The following is a 12,814-nucleotide window of genomic DNA, read 5'->3' on the forward strand; positions in this document are numbered from 1 at the left end:
ATTGTCTCCATGTAAAACAATTATGGAAAGATATTCACAGTTTTATAATTGTTCATATTCTTGATGACTTTTGTTTTTTATGGGAGAATGTGTTGCTCGGTTTCCTTAACCATAATAAAGATAAAGAAAAACAATTTTACCTCATAAATCTAATTGTGTTAATGGCAAAATGTCATATTCATAAATGTAAACTCACTAATAAAAGAGCACACTTCCGTGTTTTCTATAAGGAATTCGAGCAGTACATTAAGACCATTCAACATTCTTCTAATAAGAAAGCTGTTAAAGCAATCAATATTTGTGTTTATTTTAAGGTATTTGTGTAATCTGTAATTTGTTGTACCTCCTAGCATATGTTATCATTGTCTATTTGTGTACTTCTTGTATGTATACAGACTATTCTACCTTATATTAAAAAAAAAAATTAAAAAGGGGGGCGCAACAGGATGCGCCCGAAGTCTGTAGCCTACAGAGCAAATGAACAGAGCTGACGGTTTGACGACGTCACGACGATTTGTGGCAGACAGTGGGTTACCAAACAACAATTAATTTTATATATATGTAAAACAAACATTTTTGGGGACCCAAAAGCCCACTTCGGAAGGTAAGTAGAGCTCATATTTGCATGTGCCTGTTTTCTATAGGTGATAAGCATCATAAAGCGAAAGTGAAAATAGTCTTCTGTATGATATAGACAAGTTTGTCACTTTTGATGGGAAAACTAAATTACCATTTCAGACAGATTAAGGTTGTCTACACAATCTGAGAGAGGACGTCAATGAATGTTTGGGATATTCTTAAAAGGTTTGGTCGGTGGTGCTTAGAGTGCGATATGAATTCGTTATGAATAGTCTATAATCACGTAAAAGTCTTGAATGAAGGAGCTGGATGACTTTTTCCTGCGCGTAAACCATGCGCCATGTTTAGTAATTAGTAATCAGTTCGTAATTTGAAATAAAAAGCACCTACAGTATGCCACCCTCTATTCAAAGAAGTTTCTCTTCAACTGTCATTGTAAGATACCTGCCTTACATGTAGCATGGGTATCCGTCTAATTGGGCTATCATTTCAACGCTTGCCAATTCCTTGTAATGCCACATGTTTGGCATATGACACTGAGTACAAGGAGTGAAACCTAAGCATAAACAGACCTGGATTGCAGGCTACCTTACATGTATATTTGGGTGATTCTGCAACTATGGGCACTTCTATGTCCTTATAGATTAATAATACACAACTGTGAGGACTGACGCTGGAGATGGGAAGTAGGTATGGGGAGTCAATATTTAATTTGGAATGGACAGGGAACAGGACAGGTACAGCGTCTGCACCGACTAACATAAGGACATACAACAATCAATGCAGCAGCGGGGAACAGAGCTAGGGAACTGACAAATATAGGGGAGGTAATAAAACAGGTGATTGAGTCCAGGTGCTGATGTGCGTGACGAGGGAAGCATGTGTGCGTAATGATGGTGGCAGGAGTGCTCAGTGCTGGGCAGCCTGGCGCCCTTGAGCGCCGGGGGAGAGAGCGGGAGCAAGCGTGACAGTCCCCCCCCCTATAGGGGCGCCACCTGGCGTCCCACCTGGATGAACCTGACAGGCCGGCCGAGGCATTGGCGCTGGACCAGCCAGCTGGGGCTTAGAAGCTTGGCGAACTGGCTGAGGCATGGGAGCCTGGCGAACTGGCTGAGGCGGGGGAGCCTGACGATCCGGTTGAGGTGTGACAGCCTGACGATCCCGCTGGGACGTGGGAGCCTTGTGAGCCAGCTGAGGCGTAAAAACCTCCGCGTGAGGCCTGATGTGGGATGAGCGCCTGCTGAGCCAACTGGGACAAGGGAACCTCTCGAGCCGGCTAGGGCAAGGAAGCCAGACGATCCAGCTAAGGCACCCCCGGTTCCATCGGCGGCAGCCCCCGGACCCGATGTCACCACCAACCGAAAAGCCAGCCCTCCCCGATGCTTAATTTGATTGCTGCTGCATTCTGTAAGGACCAACGCTGGAGATGAGAAGCAGGTACGGGGAGTTAACATTTCATTTGGAACGGACAGGGAACATGACAGGTAAGCAGGTGTGCGTAATGATGGTGGCAGGAGTGCGCAGTGCTCGGCAGCCTGGCGCCCTCGAGCGCCGGGGGAGAGAGCGGGAGCAAGCGTGATACATAACAATAACAGCAATAACACAATATTTTAGTTGTCAGTGTTTATTATGATTTTAGTGGCAAAGCAGAATAAAAAAAATCTAAATATGATGTAAACTCCCAGTAGAGCCCCAAGTCCAATGGGTATATCCTCTGGCGTGTTGATGTTAATGTGTTGATGTTCTCTCTGTCCATAGCCAGAATGATTTTGCAGCGCATGGTGATCTAATAGGTTTTCTGTTTTATTCGTCAGAGGTGTAGCGAGGGTGAAATCTGTGAAACCAAAAAATATTAATTATACAGATGATTAACAAAACATGCACAGGACAGAATTCATACCTTGGTTTTTGAGGTGAATGTGAATGAAAAGAAAACTGTTTTGATGATGGTTTTCATAAAGATATCTTGTCCATAATGTAGAGGCCTATGGGATATTCATTGAAGAGGTAAGGAAGGAGGATGGTAAATGTGATCTGTAAAACATACCAATACCAATTGCCATACCTTTGTTTGCCTCCTCGTCTGTGTACCTGCAGATACAGACACAACATTGAGCAGTTCAGTCATCTGCACCCAATACACCTAGCCTTTAACATATTCTTATAGTCTACATGGTCTTACCTCTTTGTTTAATTATTTCCATTGAATTCTGTCCATTTTCTGTTTTAGAAAGATTTTCACAAATATGAAAAGATAGATAGTATCATCATAAAACAATATCAATTTAGATCATATAAGGGACAAACCTTACCTTAAATTGAGGAGATCTTTACATTTTTCAGTTAAGTGCCTGCACCTGCTGTCCTTTCAAATTAAAATCAAAGTGTTTCAGTTGGGCAGTTAGGTTCCTGGAAGAACCCCCACAACTAAGGAGGTTCCCCGATAAACTCCACCTCCTATGGGGTTCTTGGAAGAACTGTTTGGAGGGGCATTTTCAGTGCCAAGAACCCTACTGTTCTTTGAAGAACTTTGAGGATCTTAGAAGAACCCTTGTTGAACCCCAACTTTTTATAGTGTATGTTTTTCTATGAGAAAACATGAATAATTACTACTAGAGAAAGAGTCAATTAAATAAAATCCATATCAATAATAATTGTGAGTATGCCCTTTATATTGTTTTTACACAAAATCTACCTGTCCTTTGGTAGTGGTGTCATTTCAACCACCGAGGGCAAATTCCTCATTAAAAAACTTTTTTCAAGAGAATGTTATTTAGTTACCATGGAAATGTATTGTGACACTGAAGCACATGGCTGCAGCAGGCAGTTGTTCCAGATTACATTACATTACATTTAAGTCATTTAGCAGACGCTCTTATCCAGAGCGACTTACAAAATGGTGCATTCACCTTATGATATCCAGTGGAACAACCACTTTACAATAGTGCATCTAAATCTTTTAAGGGGGGGGTTAGAAGGATTACTTTATCCTATCCTAGGTATTCCTTAAAGAGGTGGGGTTTCAGGTGTCTCCGGAAGGTGGTGATTGACTCCGCTGTCCTGGCGTCGTGAGGGAGCTTGTTCCACCATTGGGGTGCCAGAGCAGCGAACAGTTTTGACTGGGCTGAGCGGGAACTGTGCTTCCTCAGAGGTAGGGGGGCCAGCAGGCCAGTGGTGGATGAACGCAGTGCCCTTGTTTGGGTGTAGGGCCTGATCAGAGCCTGAAGGTATGGAGGTGCCGTTCCCTTCACAACTCCGTAGGCAATCACCATGGTCTTGTAGCGGATGCGAGCTTCAACTGGAAGCCAGTGGAGAGAGCGGAGGAGCGGGGTGACGTGAGAGAACTTGGGAAGGTTGAACACCAGACGGGCTGCGGCGTTCTGGATGAGTTGTAGGGGTTTAATGGCACAGGCAGGGAGCCCAGCCAACAGCGAGTTGCAGTAATCCAGACGGGAGATGACAAGTGCCAGATGTGATATCTAAGTCAAATCTAGATAAATATTGCTTGTGTAGAGAATATATTTATTGTCAGTCATTTCCAAACAGGCTATAATTTCTTTAATATGTGGTAGAATAGAAAATATATGTATATATTTTATGTTTTTAGTGTAAACTATATGCTAGCTGTAATACTAGCCAAGGCATGCTAAGCAGCCTGTCATTTTTCTCCAAAAACTTGTAGAAACATAATTTCCATCACAGTCATTTTCATCACAAACTTAACTGTGTTAGAAATGATAGAACGTGGTGGAAATGACCAAAATCCATGATATTGTTAGTTATAACTTTTTTTTACTTTAGGCTTATTTAATCATGTTTTAAATTTGTTTAGAAAATACTCCAAGGAGTGCACAAGTTGAAAACTTAAGTAGTATTTTTCTTTGTTTTTAGAAGATGTCACATAAGCAGCACAAGAGGTCACAGACATAGAAACAAAATAAAAAATGATCCTATACGATACCAGGAACATCTGCAAAAAGACGGGGAGAGATACTGAAAAAAGAAAGAAGAAAAGAAGAAAAAAGAGAAGGGAGAAGTGAAATCTATCTCTGAACTTACAAAGCCAGAACAAAGAAACAAGAGAAGGCAATGGAAATGGAACCAACGGAATAGAAGACAGACTTTAAAGAGAACAGTTGCAATGGAGACCTACCTATCAGGCAACACACCACCTCAGCCACCAGATGACTTGCAGCCAGAACATGAGGCCACATACCTGCCCCTAACTTACCTGCCCCAGATGCACGCGCTGATACCCCTTCCTCATCATCTGCAACAGGAATGAGAACCAAAAGAGGTCGCTCAAAAACATACAGAGATCTTTGCATGACAAATGTCAAACTTGATAAAACTTTACGGAAAGCTGAGAAATACAAAAAAAAGGTATGGTCAACTGATGAAGAAAATGGAGAGACAAGATTCCCCAAAGACAAAACAGCAAATGAAGGGAACTCCGAAGAATGTGACAAGGATTTTATTCTTTCAAAATGCCATCATTGCAGAGTTAAAGCAAAAGTATCAAAAAATGCTCAGTGCAAAGGACAAACAAGTGGCTTCAAAAATGCTCTGAGGAAACATCCTGAGAAAGTATGGCCTGGTCAAAGCCGCAAACAGAGTATTTGGATTTTCAGGTAAATGAAAACAGGGAAAATGAAAACAGGCCAACAAGTCTTCAATACTAAACACGGAAAAAGCAGTGTAACAGAATTAGCACAGCCACAGAAGAGAAAATCACTAGATTCTATGAACGTGATGACAACAGCAGAGCAACAACAGGGGAAAAAGACACACTAATGAGGAACAACAAAAAAAAAGCAGAAGAGCTTCTTGAATGGCACAATTCAGAACCTTTATCAGAGGTTTAAGAGGGAATATTCAGAGATTAAAATGCCCTACTTTTAATTCTGCAAAAGATGTGCTTTTTGGGTTGTCAAGCCAGCAGTCCAAGATAGGGACACGTCTCTGCAAAACCCACGCTAACCTCCAGTTCATGGTGGACAAACTACAGTATCACAAAGTGATCAGCTGCAGCAACATTGAGAAACTTATTGAGTCTTTGTGCTGTGAGGACCTGAAGAAAGAGTGCATGTACAGAGTGTTCCCTTTGCCAAACAAAATAGCTTAAATATCTGACTTTGATGCTGGGGAGCAGACATGATGGTTTGAGTGGAAAAAAAACCTGAGGAGAGAGAAAGGAAAAATAAAGAGGAAAACATAGAGAAGTTCACTGTACATTTGACAGTAAAAGAAAAGGTATGTGGCACACTGCAGTTTCTACTGGAGGACTTCTCCAAAGGATTGAAAGAGAAGTTGGGGAAACGTGTACAACATTTGACACCGATACTCCAAATTGAAAACATTTCAAGGGAATCTGCAGAAAGAGGAGATCATAGTGCATATTTACATTGCAGAGAACTACCTGTGTAAACATACCAGTGAAATCCAGGCAGTTCACATTGGTGATTCTCACAAACAGGTGACCCTCCACACCTGTGTTGGATATACCACAAATGATACAGTTTCACTTTGCTCACTGAGCTCTTCTATGTGGCATGACCCCTCTGCTATCTGGGCCCATCTCTCAAAACACTGGCCTACTTCCTTGAGCTCTGCCCATCGGCTACTTTTGGAATCTTACTTTGTCTTATATTGATGATGTTTAACAATGGTTGTTGTTCAAAATGTTTGCAATAAAAACACATTTTCATGTGTTTTTTTCACACAGATGTCATTTCCACCCCACCCATTGTTTTGAGGTAAATTAGTATATTATGTTTAATTTACATTGATTGATTTGTTTTAGATAGGGAAATCATATGGTTGTTATCATAATCTCACTAAAAGGTTGGGTGGAAATATAATATTTTTTATGATAAATGAATGTTTTCAGCTGTCACAAAGGCAAGTTTATACATTCAGGCATCGTGTTGATTTATTAATATTAGGAAAACCTTAAAAATCACTTAAAATAATTTTCTATAGAAGTTAATGTACAAATGTATAAGAAATGTGTTATAAATTAATTGTATTATATTTCATTTTCAACTAAAATTGATGTTTAATGATATGATGTAAATGACATTTGTCATTGGTTGTCTGAGAAAAATGATAAAAATATATACATCCCTGAATAGGACAATTGCAGCCATTATCAGATATTATTTCTACACAGATCAAAGACAATTATAATATTGGTAAAATGGTGTTTCAATAAGCTTTCATTTCTGAATGCTTGCAGGGCCAAAGTGCCCGAAGTTGCAGAACCACCCATTTATGTTCTAAACAACATTGTGGACTGGAGCTTGAATAGCCAGCCCAAAATAGAGCAGTTACACAATGTCCTGACCCACACTGTAATCTGTAGAGACAAATGCTATACCGTCTCTCTAGTTGTTGGTCATAATCAGTAACATATATTATTTGTAGAGCAAATCTGATTTTTTTCTGCATGATAAGTGTCTCAAACTGTAAATGCTGTATCCCCATCTGTATTCATTGATCATTTCCTTTTCCGCAATAAGTTACAATGTACTTACAAGAGTAACCCTAATCCTAACCTCAGCCCCGAACCTTAACCTTAACCCTTCTTTACAAAGGTCCACAGTGTAAGTACAGTGTAACACTTGAGTAGTCACAATAGTACTATTTATACCACACATGTTTTTTGTCACCTATTCTAATATTCTGTGTCTAGTGATTGACCTACAATGGCGCCTCGTTCGGAATCGGGTCTGCTGCTGGAAACTCTGAAGGAGCTGGGCAAATCTGATCTGAAGACATTTCAGTGGCACCTGATGAAGGGTGATGTGTTGGATGGCTTCTGCTCTATCCCAAAGGCCAGGTTGGAGTGTGCTGACAGGGAGGACACTGTGGATTTAATGGTGGAAACTTACACGGCAAAGGATGCTGTGAAGATCACAGTGGCGATTCTGGAGGAGATGAGACAAAGAAATCTTGCCAAGGAGTTAAATGATAAGTACACAGGTAATACATCAGGTTTGAAGATATTTGTATTCCCTGTCTAAAAACATGTTCAAAGCTGTACATTATGATAGAAAGGGCTTATCCATTTGATCTGATTCTCAGACTGCACTTATGTTCTGTTTTGGCAGAACAATGTAAACCATTATGAAGGAGAAATGCAGTTAAATGTTATTGTCTATTTCCTCTCTCTCACTCTCTCTCACTCTCTTGTTCTCTTTCTCTCTCTCTCTCTAGCTCTAGCAGGAGGTCCAGGCCAAGTTGGGGAAGCAGGTGCAGGGAGGGGATCTTCTGCTGTCCAACCCATCACAATCTCAGCTCAGACTGGGTCCTTTGTCTTTTCTCCCATAATGACTGGTAACACTGTTGCTGGATCAGTCAATTTCCCTACAGGTAATGATGTGCAATATAAAATACACAATCATCAAATTATTTCAAACGAAATAATCAACTGACAATTGCACACATATAAGATATGAATTCAAATAGTGTTCAATTAAACATAAATAGATGTCACTCAATCATCTTAATCGCAGCAGCTGGCACATAGAAGAGCACAAATGATCTCCACTTAATTTATCTGCATGAATTGATATACCTTCTCTGTTGTTGCAGGCCCTGCAGCATCCCAACATCCCGGGCCCTGAAAGAAGAAGACCCATTTCTGATGTCAGACCTGGAGGGATAGACCACCTCCTAATACACTGCCATATCCAGAATTGGCTACTTCATTCCGTTATAAGACCAAATATTTAATAAATCATGCAAATTATCATAGTTTTCTACATAATTGTATTAGATACATTTTTTAAAATATTACAACATGAATTAAAAAATACATTCCAATGAAATTGGCTTATGTGTCATATCATGTCTCTATTGAACAAGGTTTGTTTTTGACCTTTTTATGTTCTTGTGTTTGTGGCGCTGAAGGGAGGAGGTGAGACAGATATGTTTCCATCACAGGAGGCTGCTGAGGGGTGGACGGCTCATAATAACGGCTGGAATGGAGTAAATGGAATGGTATCAAACACATGGATTCAGTTCCAGCCATTAGTATGAGCCCAAATTAAGGTGCCACTGGCGGCCTGTGGTTTCCACAGAGGCAGGGCAACTCTCAGGTAAGAGACTTATACCCCTTAAAAGTTTGTGAGCAGGCCCTCTTACAAAATCCCAGCCCTTTTAAAGAAGCAAACAAAGGATTATCTTCGGTGATTGAACCCCATTTCACATCACTGTCAGTGATAAAGAGCCAGAGCCCTGATTCATCCACAAGATGGCAGTCTTGTCCACAATGTTGAGCCTGGCAGTAGCAAGGGCTGCAGTATCAGCAAGTTCAGAGCTGGGAGGTTACTTGTTGAATATTGAGATGATTAACTTTGTGACCTTTGAGTGATGACCTCTCCTGGTCAATATAACTGGCCATATTGATTGCCCAGGGGCACCTTTTAGGGCCCGTTCCATCATAGACGTGGGAGGAGCAGGCAGAGAGACTTGGCACCCCTTCAAAATGGGATGAAGACCTACGTACTCAATATCCGTTCACCACATGCACATGGTATAGTGAATGGTGTAGTGACGTCCTAACCTGGCACTTTTGTGAACCCACTGTTTTACCATATCTGCCAAAGACTACATGGAGATGACATTTCATGGACAGGCTATTGAGAATAGTATAGCTGTTATCATCAATAGGCTACTGCAGGCGTGAGAGTGTAGTCAGCTGTTTTCTCTCTCCTGATGATAACCCGGTGACAGACGGGTGACCTGCAGCTTCTGCTGCCTGCCTTCCTGCCTGTGTGGGAAGATGCAGGACTGTTTAATACGAGCGAGAGGGCAGGCAGGAGGGGAAAAAGGGAGGTAGGGAGTGAAAGAGAAGGGAGGGTGATAGAGAAAGGCAAGGGGGCGAGGAGGCAGGACGAGGGGGGATGAGAGAAAGTGAGTCCTCATTAATGTTTTATTTATTTATGTTAGAGGCATAGAGAGGAGAGCGGTGATAGGCAGCTACTCCCCTGGCAGCAACAGGAGCAGAGAGGATCCTGGGAGACTTGCAACAATAATATAAATCTTATGGACATGTGGGGAAAGTATCAATGGAAATGTCTGTTATAAATTATGGTGATTGTCGGAAACTCTTCAAGCTTCCAAACTCTTCAAGCTTCCAAACACTTCAAGCTTCCAAACTCTTCAAGCTATATTCCCGGTGAAGGCATAATACTCTGGGGGCTGACGGTGAAGTCACTTATCAGCCCGCTCATGGGTAATCACTTTAACATGCGTGTCGTCTGCAAGTCACTCTCCACTTTCTCCCTGTTTATTAGCGAGTCTGTGGCTCCACACTCACAACTGACAACTAAATACTGCTTCAAAAATGGGTTTTGTGGACTAGGTAAAAATAAAATGGGATTTGAAATGGCTTTGCTGTGTCATCCTCGTTATTTGTCAGATTGCCTGTCTGATGATGGTTAATAACAGAGGCACAGTATGCTAGGAGTACTGTTCACCATCCACAGCCCCTGTCAACTACCTCCATTACTCTAATATGTACAGGTACTATTTGCAGTGGTACACACACTGGACAGTTTCCACTCTCCGTCAGTGTTGTGCTAGGTCAGCTCAGTACCCTCCAGTCCAGCTCAGTGCCCTCCAGTCCTATAGTCCCTCTATTTTTTTTATTTTTTTATTTTTTATTTCACCTTTATTTAACCAGGTAGGCAAGTTGAGAACGAGTTCTCATTTACAACTACGACCTGGCCAAGATAAAGCAAAGCAGTTCGACACATACAACAACACAGAGTTACACATGGAGTAAAACAAACATACAGTCAATAATACAGTAGAAAAATAAGTCTATATACAATGTGAGCAAATGAGGTGAGATAAGGGAGGTAAAGGCAAAAAAGGCCATGGTGGCAAAGTAAATACAATATAGCAAGTAAAACACTGGAATGGTAGATTTGTAGTGGAAGACAGTGCAAAGTAGAAATAGAAATAATTGGGTGCAAAGGAGCAAAATAAATAAATAAATAAATAAATACAGCAGGGGAAGGGGTAGTTGTTTGGGCTAAATTATTGATGGGCTATGTACAGGTGCAGTGATCTGTGAGCTGCTCTATTTACATTGCCTTCACATGCAGTAGTGATTTTATAGATTTTATTTAAATATTGCATTCTGCGTGATGGATTTTCTGTCTGTGACAGGTTAAGCAGAACTGTAAGGTACAGTTCAACGTCTAGTTTTGATTTACATTTGGTTGAAATGTCAACTAACCTAAATTCAATGTGAAATCAACAAAACATTTCACCATGACATTGGATATAGATGAAAAGCTGTGTGAAAAAAGACAACATACATTTACATTGATTACTTTTCGCAAATCCAATCAGTTTTCCACATTTTTGGTTGTTGATGTTGAAATGACGTGGAAACAATGTTGATTCAACCAGTTTTTGCCTGGCGGGGTGTGTGTGAGCGTGAAGCGGGACGGTGTGTGCGCCTATGTGTTCAACTGCGTGTGTGTTTCTGAGTAATGTACAGTAAGTGGGAGTACGCCTGTGTGTGTATGATATAATGTGTGTGTGTGTGTGTGTGTGTGAGAGAGCGAGGGAGCACATGTGAATTCATGCCCCTCAACACTCACACAGTCAGTTCTTTCATTGTGCAAAGCTTGCGTCACAACCCATACAAGCCTCTCACTTCTCTTTCTGCCATGGCCACAGGCTAGAGGAGAGTTACAGTTGAAGCCTTTTAATTATGCTCGTCAGTGTGTGCTAGCTGGGATCAGGCCTGCCTGCCTGTGGGTACATTAATCACATTGCTCTCAACTGACTCCAGACCAGTCCTATCTTGTGTAGAAAGCTAGCTTTCCATACGACAAGTGGGGAGACAGGTATAGCTTCCATTTCAAAATATTGCTTTTGGCACTTGGGTGCACAGAACACAACCTCTTTGTCTCTATCCCAGACCTGGTATTCAGATGTAAAGTGGTGTTTTTAGAGGTAATAATTATATAGTATCTGTTTCTCTAAGAAGTTAAATAATATGTTAAGAGGAAGCTTGACACTGATTATAATTTTTTCCCAGCATGAATTTGTAGTGTAGTTCATGTCTTTCCTTTCTATTGGATTTTAATGGAAAAACCATTGAAGGGGAGCAACGGAGACCAATCTACCACAAACCATGTATGTCCTCATAGCTTCTCATACTGTGTTGCTGGGAGTCGACCCCGTAGGAAACTCCTTCTCAAGACACACTCTCCCCCATGTTTGACTGAGGTATGGAGTATAACCACTCTCTTATGCCCTCTAGTCCCCCCTTTCTCTCTCTCTCGCTCTCTCGCTCGCTGTCTCGCTCTATATATCTTTTTCTCGATCTTTCTGTCTCTCTCTCTCTGTCTTTTACTCTCTCTATCTATCTCTATATATACAGTTGAAGTCTGAAGTTTACATACACCTTAGCCAAATACATTTAAACTCAGTTTTTCACAATTCCTGACATTTAATCCTAGTAAAAATGCCCTGTCTTAGGTCAGTTAGGATCACCACTTTATTTTAAGAATGTGAAATGTCAGAATAATAGTAGAGAGAATGATTTATTTCAGCTTTTATTTCTTTCATCACATTCCCAGTGGGTAAGACGTTTACATACACTCAATTAGTATTTGGTAGCATTTGCCATTAAATTGTTTAACTTTGGTCAAATGTTTCGGGTAGCCTTCCACAAGCTTCCCACAATAAGTTGGGTGAATTTTGGCCCATTCCTCCTGACAGAGCTGGTGTAACTGAGTCAGGTTTGTAGGCCTCCTTGCTCGCACACACTTTTTCAGTTCTGCCCACAAATTTTCTATAGGACTGAGGTCAGGGCTTTGTGATGGCCACTCCAATACCTTGACTTTGTTATCCTTAAGCCATTTTGCCACAATTTTGGAAGTATGCTTGGGGTCATTGTCCATTTGGAAGACCCATTTGCGATCAAGCTTTAACTTCCTGACTGTTGTCTTGAGATGTTACTTCAATATATTCACATAATTTCCCCTCCTCATGATACCATCTATTTTGTGAAGTGCACCAGTCCTTCCTGTAGTAAAGCACCCCCACAACATGATGCTGCCACCCCCGTGCTTCACGGATGGGATGATGTTCTTCGGCTTGCAAGCCTCCCCCTTTTTCCTCCAAATATAACGATGGTCATTATGGCCAAACAGTTCTATTTTTGTTTCATCCGACCAGAGGACATTTCTCCAACAACTACAAT

At 41.2% G+C, this 12,814-nt stretch overlaps 1 protein-coding gene across 2 annotated transcripts; it reads left to right on the plus strand.

Annotated features, from left to right (window-relative positions):
- The first annotated feature begins 419 nt into the window (after window positions 1–419).
- LOC106563229 (caspase b) lies at window positions 420–8,411 on the plus strand. 2 transcript variants are annotated; one of them, XM_045690002.1, is made up of 5 exons: window positions 472–604; window positions 6,305–6,335; window positions 7,274–7,563; window positions 7,798–7,953; window positions 8,176–8,411. In XM_045690002.1, exons 3-5 carry the CDS (start codon window positions 7,287–7,289, stop codon window positions 8,205–8,207), a joined length of 465 nt encoding a protein of 154 aa, XP_045545958.1. In that variant the 5' UTR covers window positions 472–604; window positions 6,305–6,335; window positions 7,274–7,286; the 3' UTR covers window positions 8,208–8,411. The 2 variants fall into 2 exon arrangements, with proteins under 2 accessions (XP_013984091.1, XP_045545958.1); XM_014128616.2 differs by lacking the exon at window positions 6,305–6,335 and having other exon boundaries at window positions 420–604.
- The last annotated feature ends 4,403 nt before the right edge of the window (window positions 8,412–12,814 follow it).

This window comes from Salmo salar, chromosome ssa11, assembly GCF_905237065.1.
Source record: "Salmo salar chromosome ssa11, Ssal_v3.1, whole genome shotgun sequence".
NCBI lineage: Eukaryota > Metazoa > Chordata > Actinopteri > Salmoniformes > Salmonidae > Salmo > Salmo salar.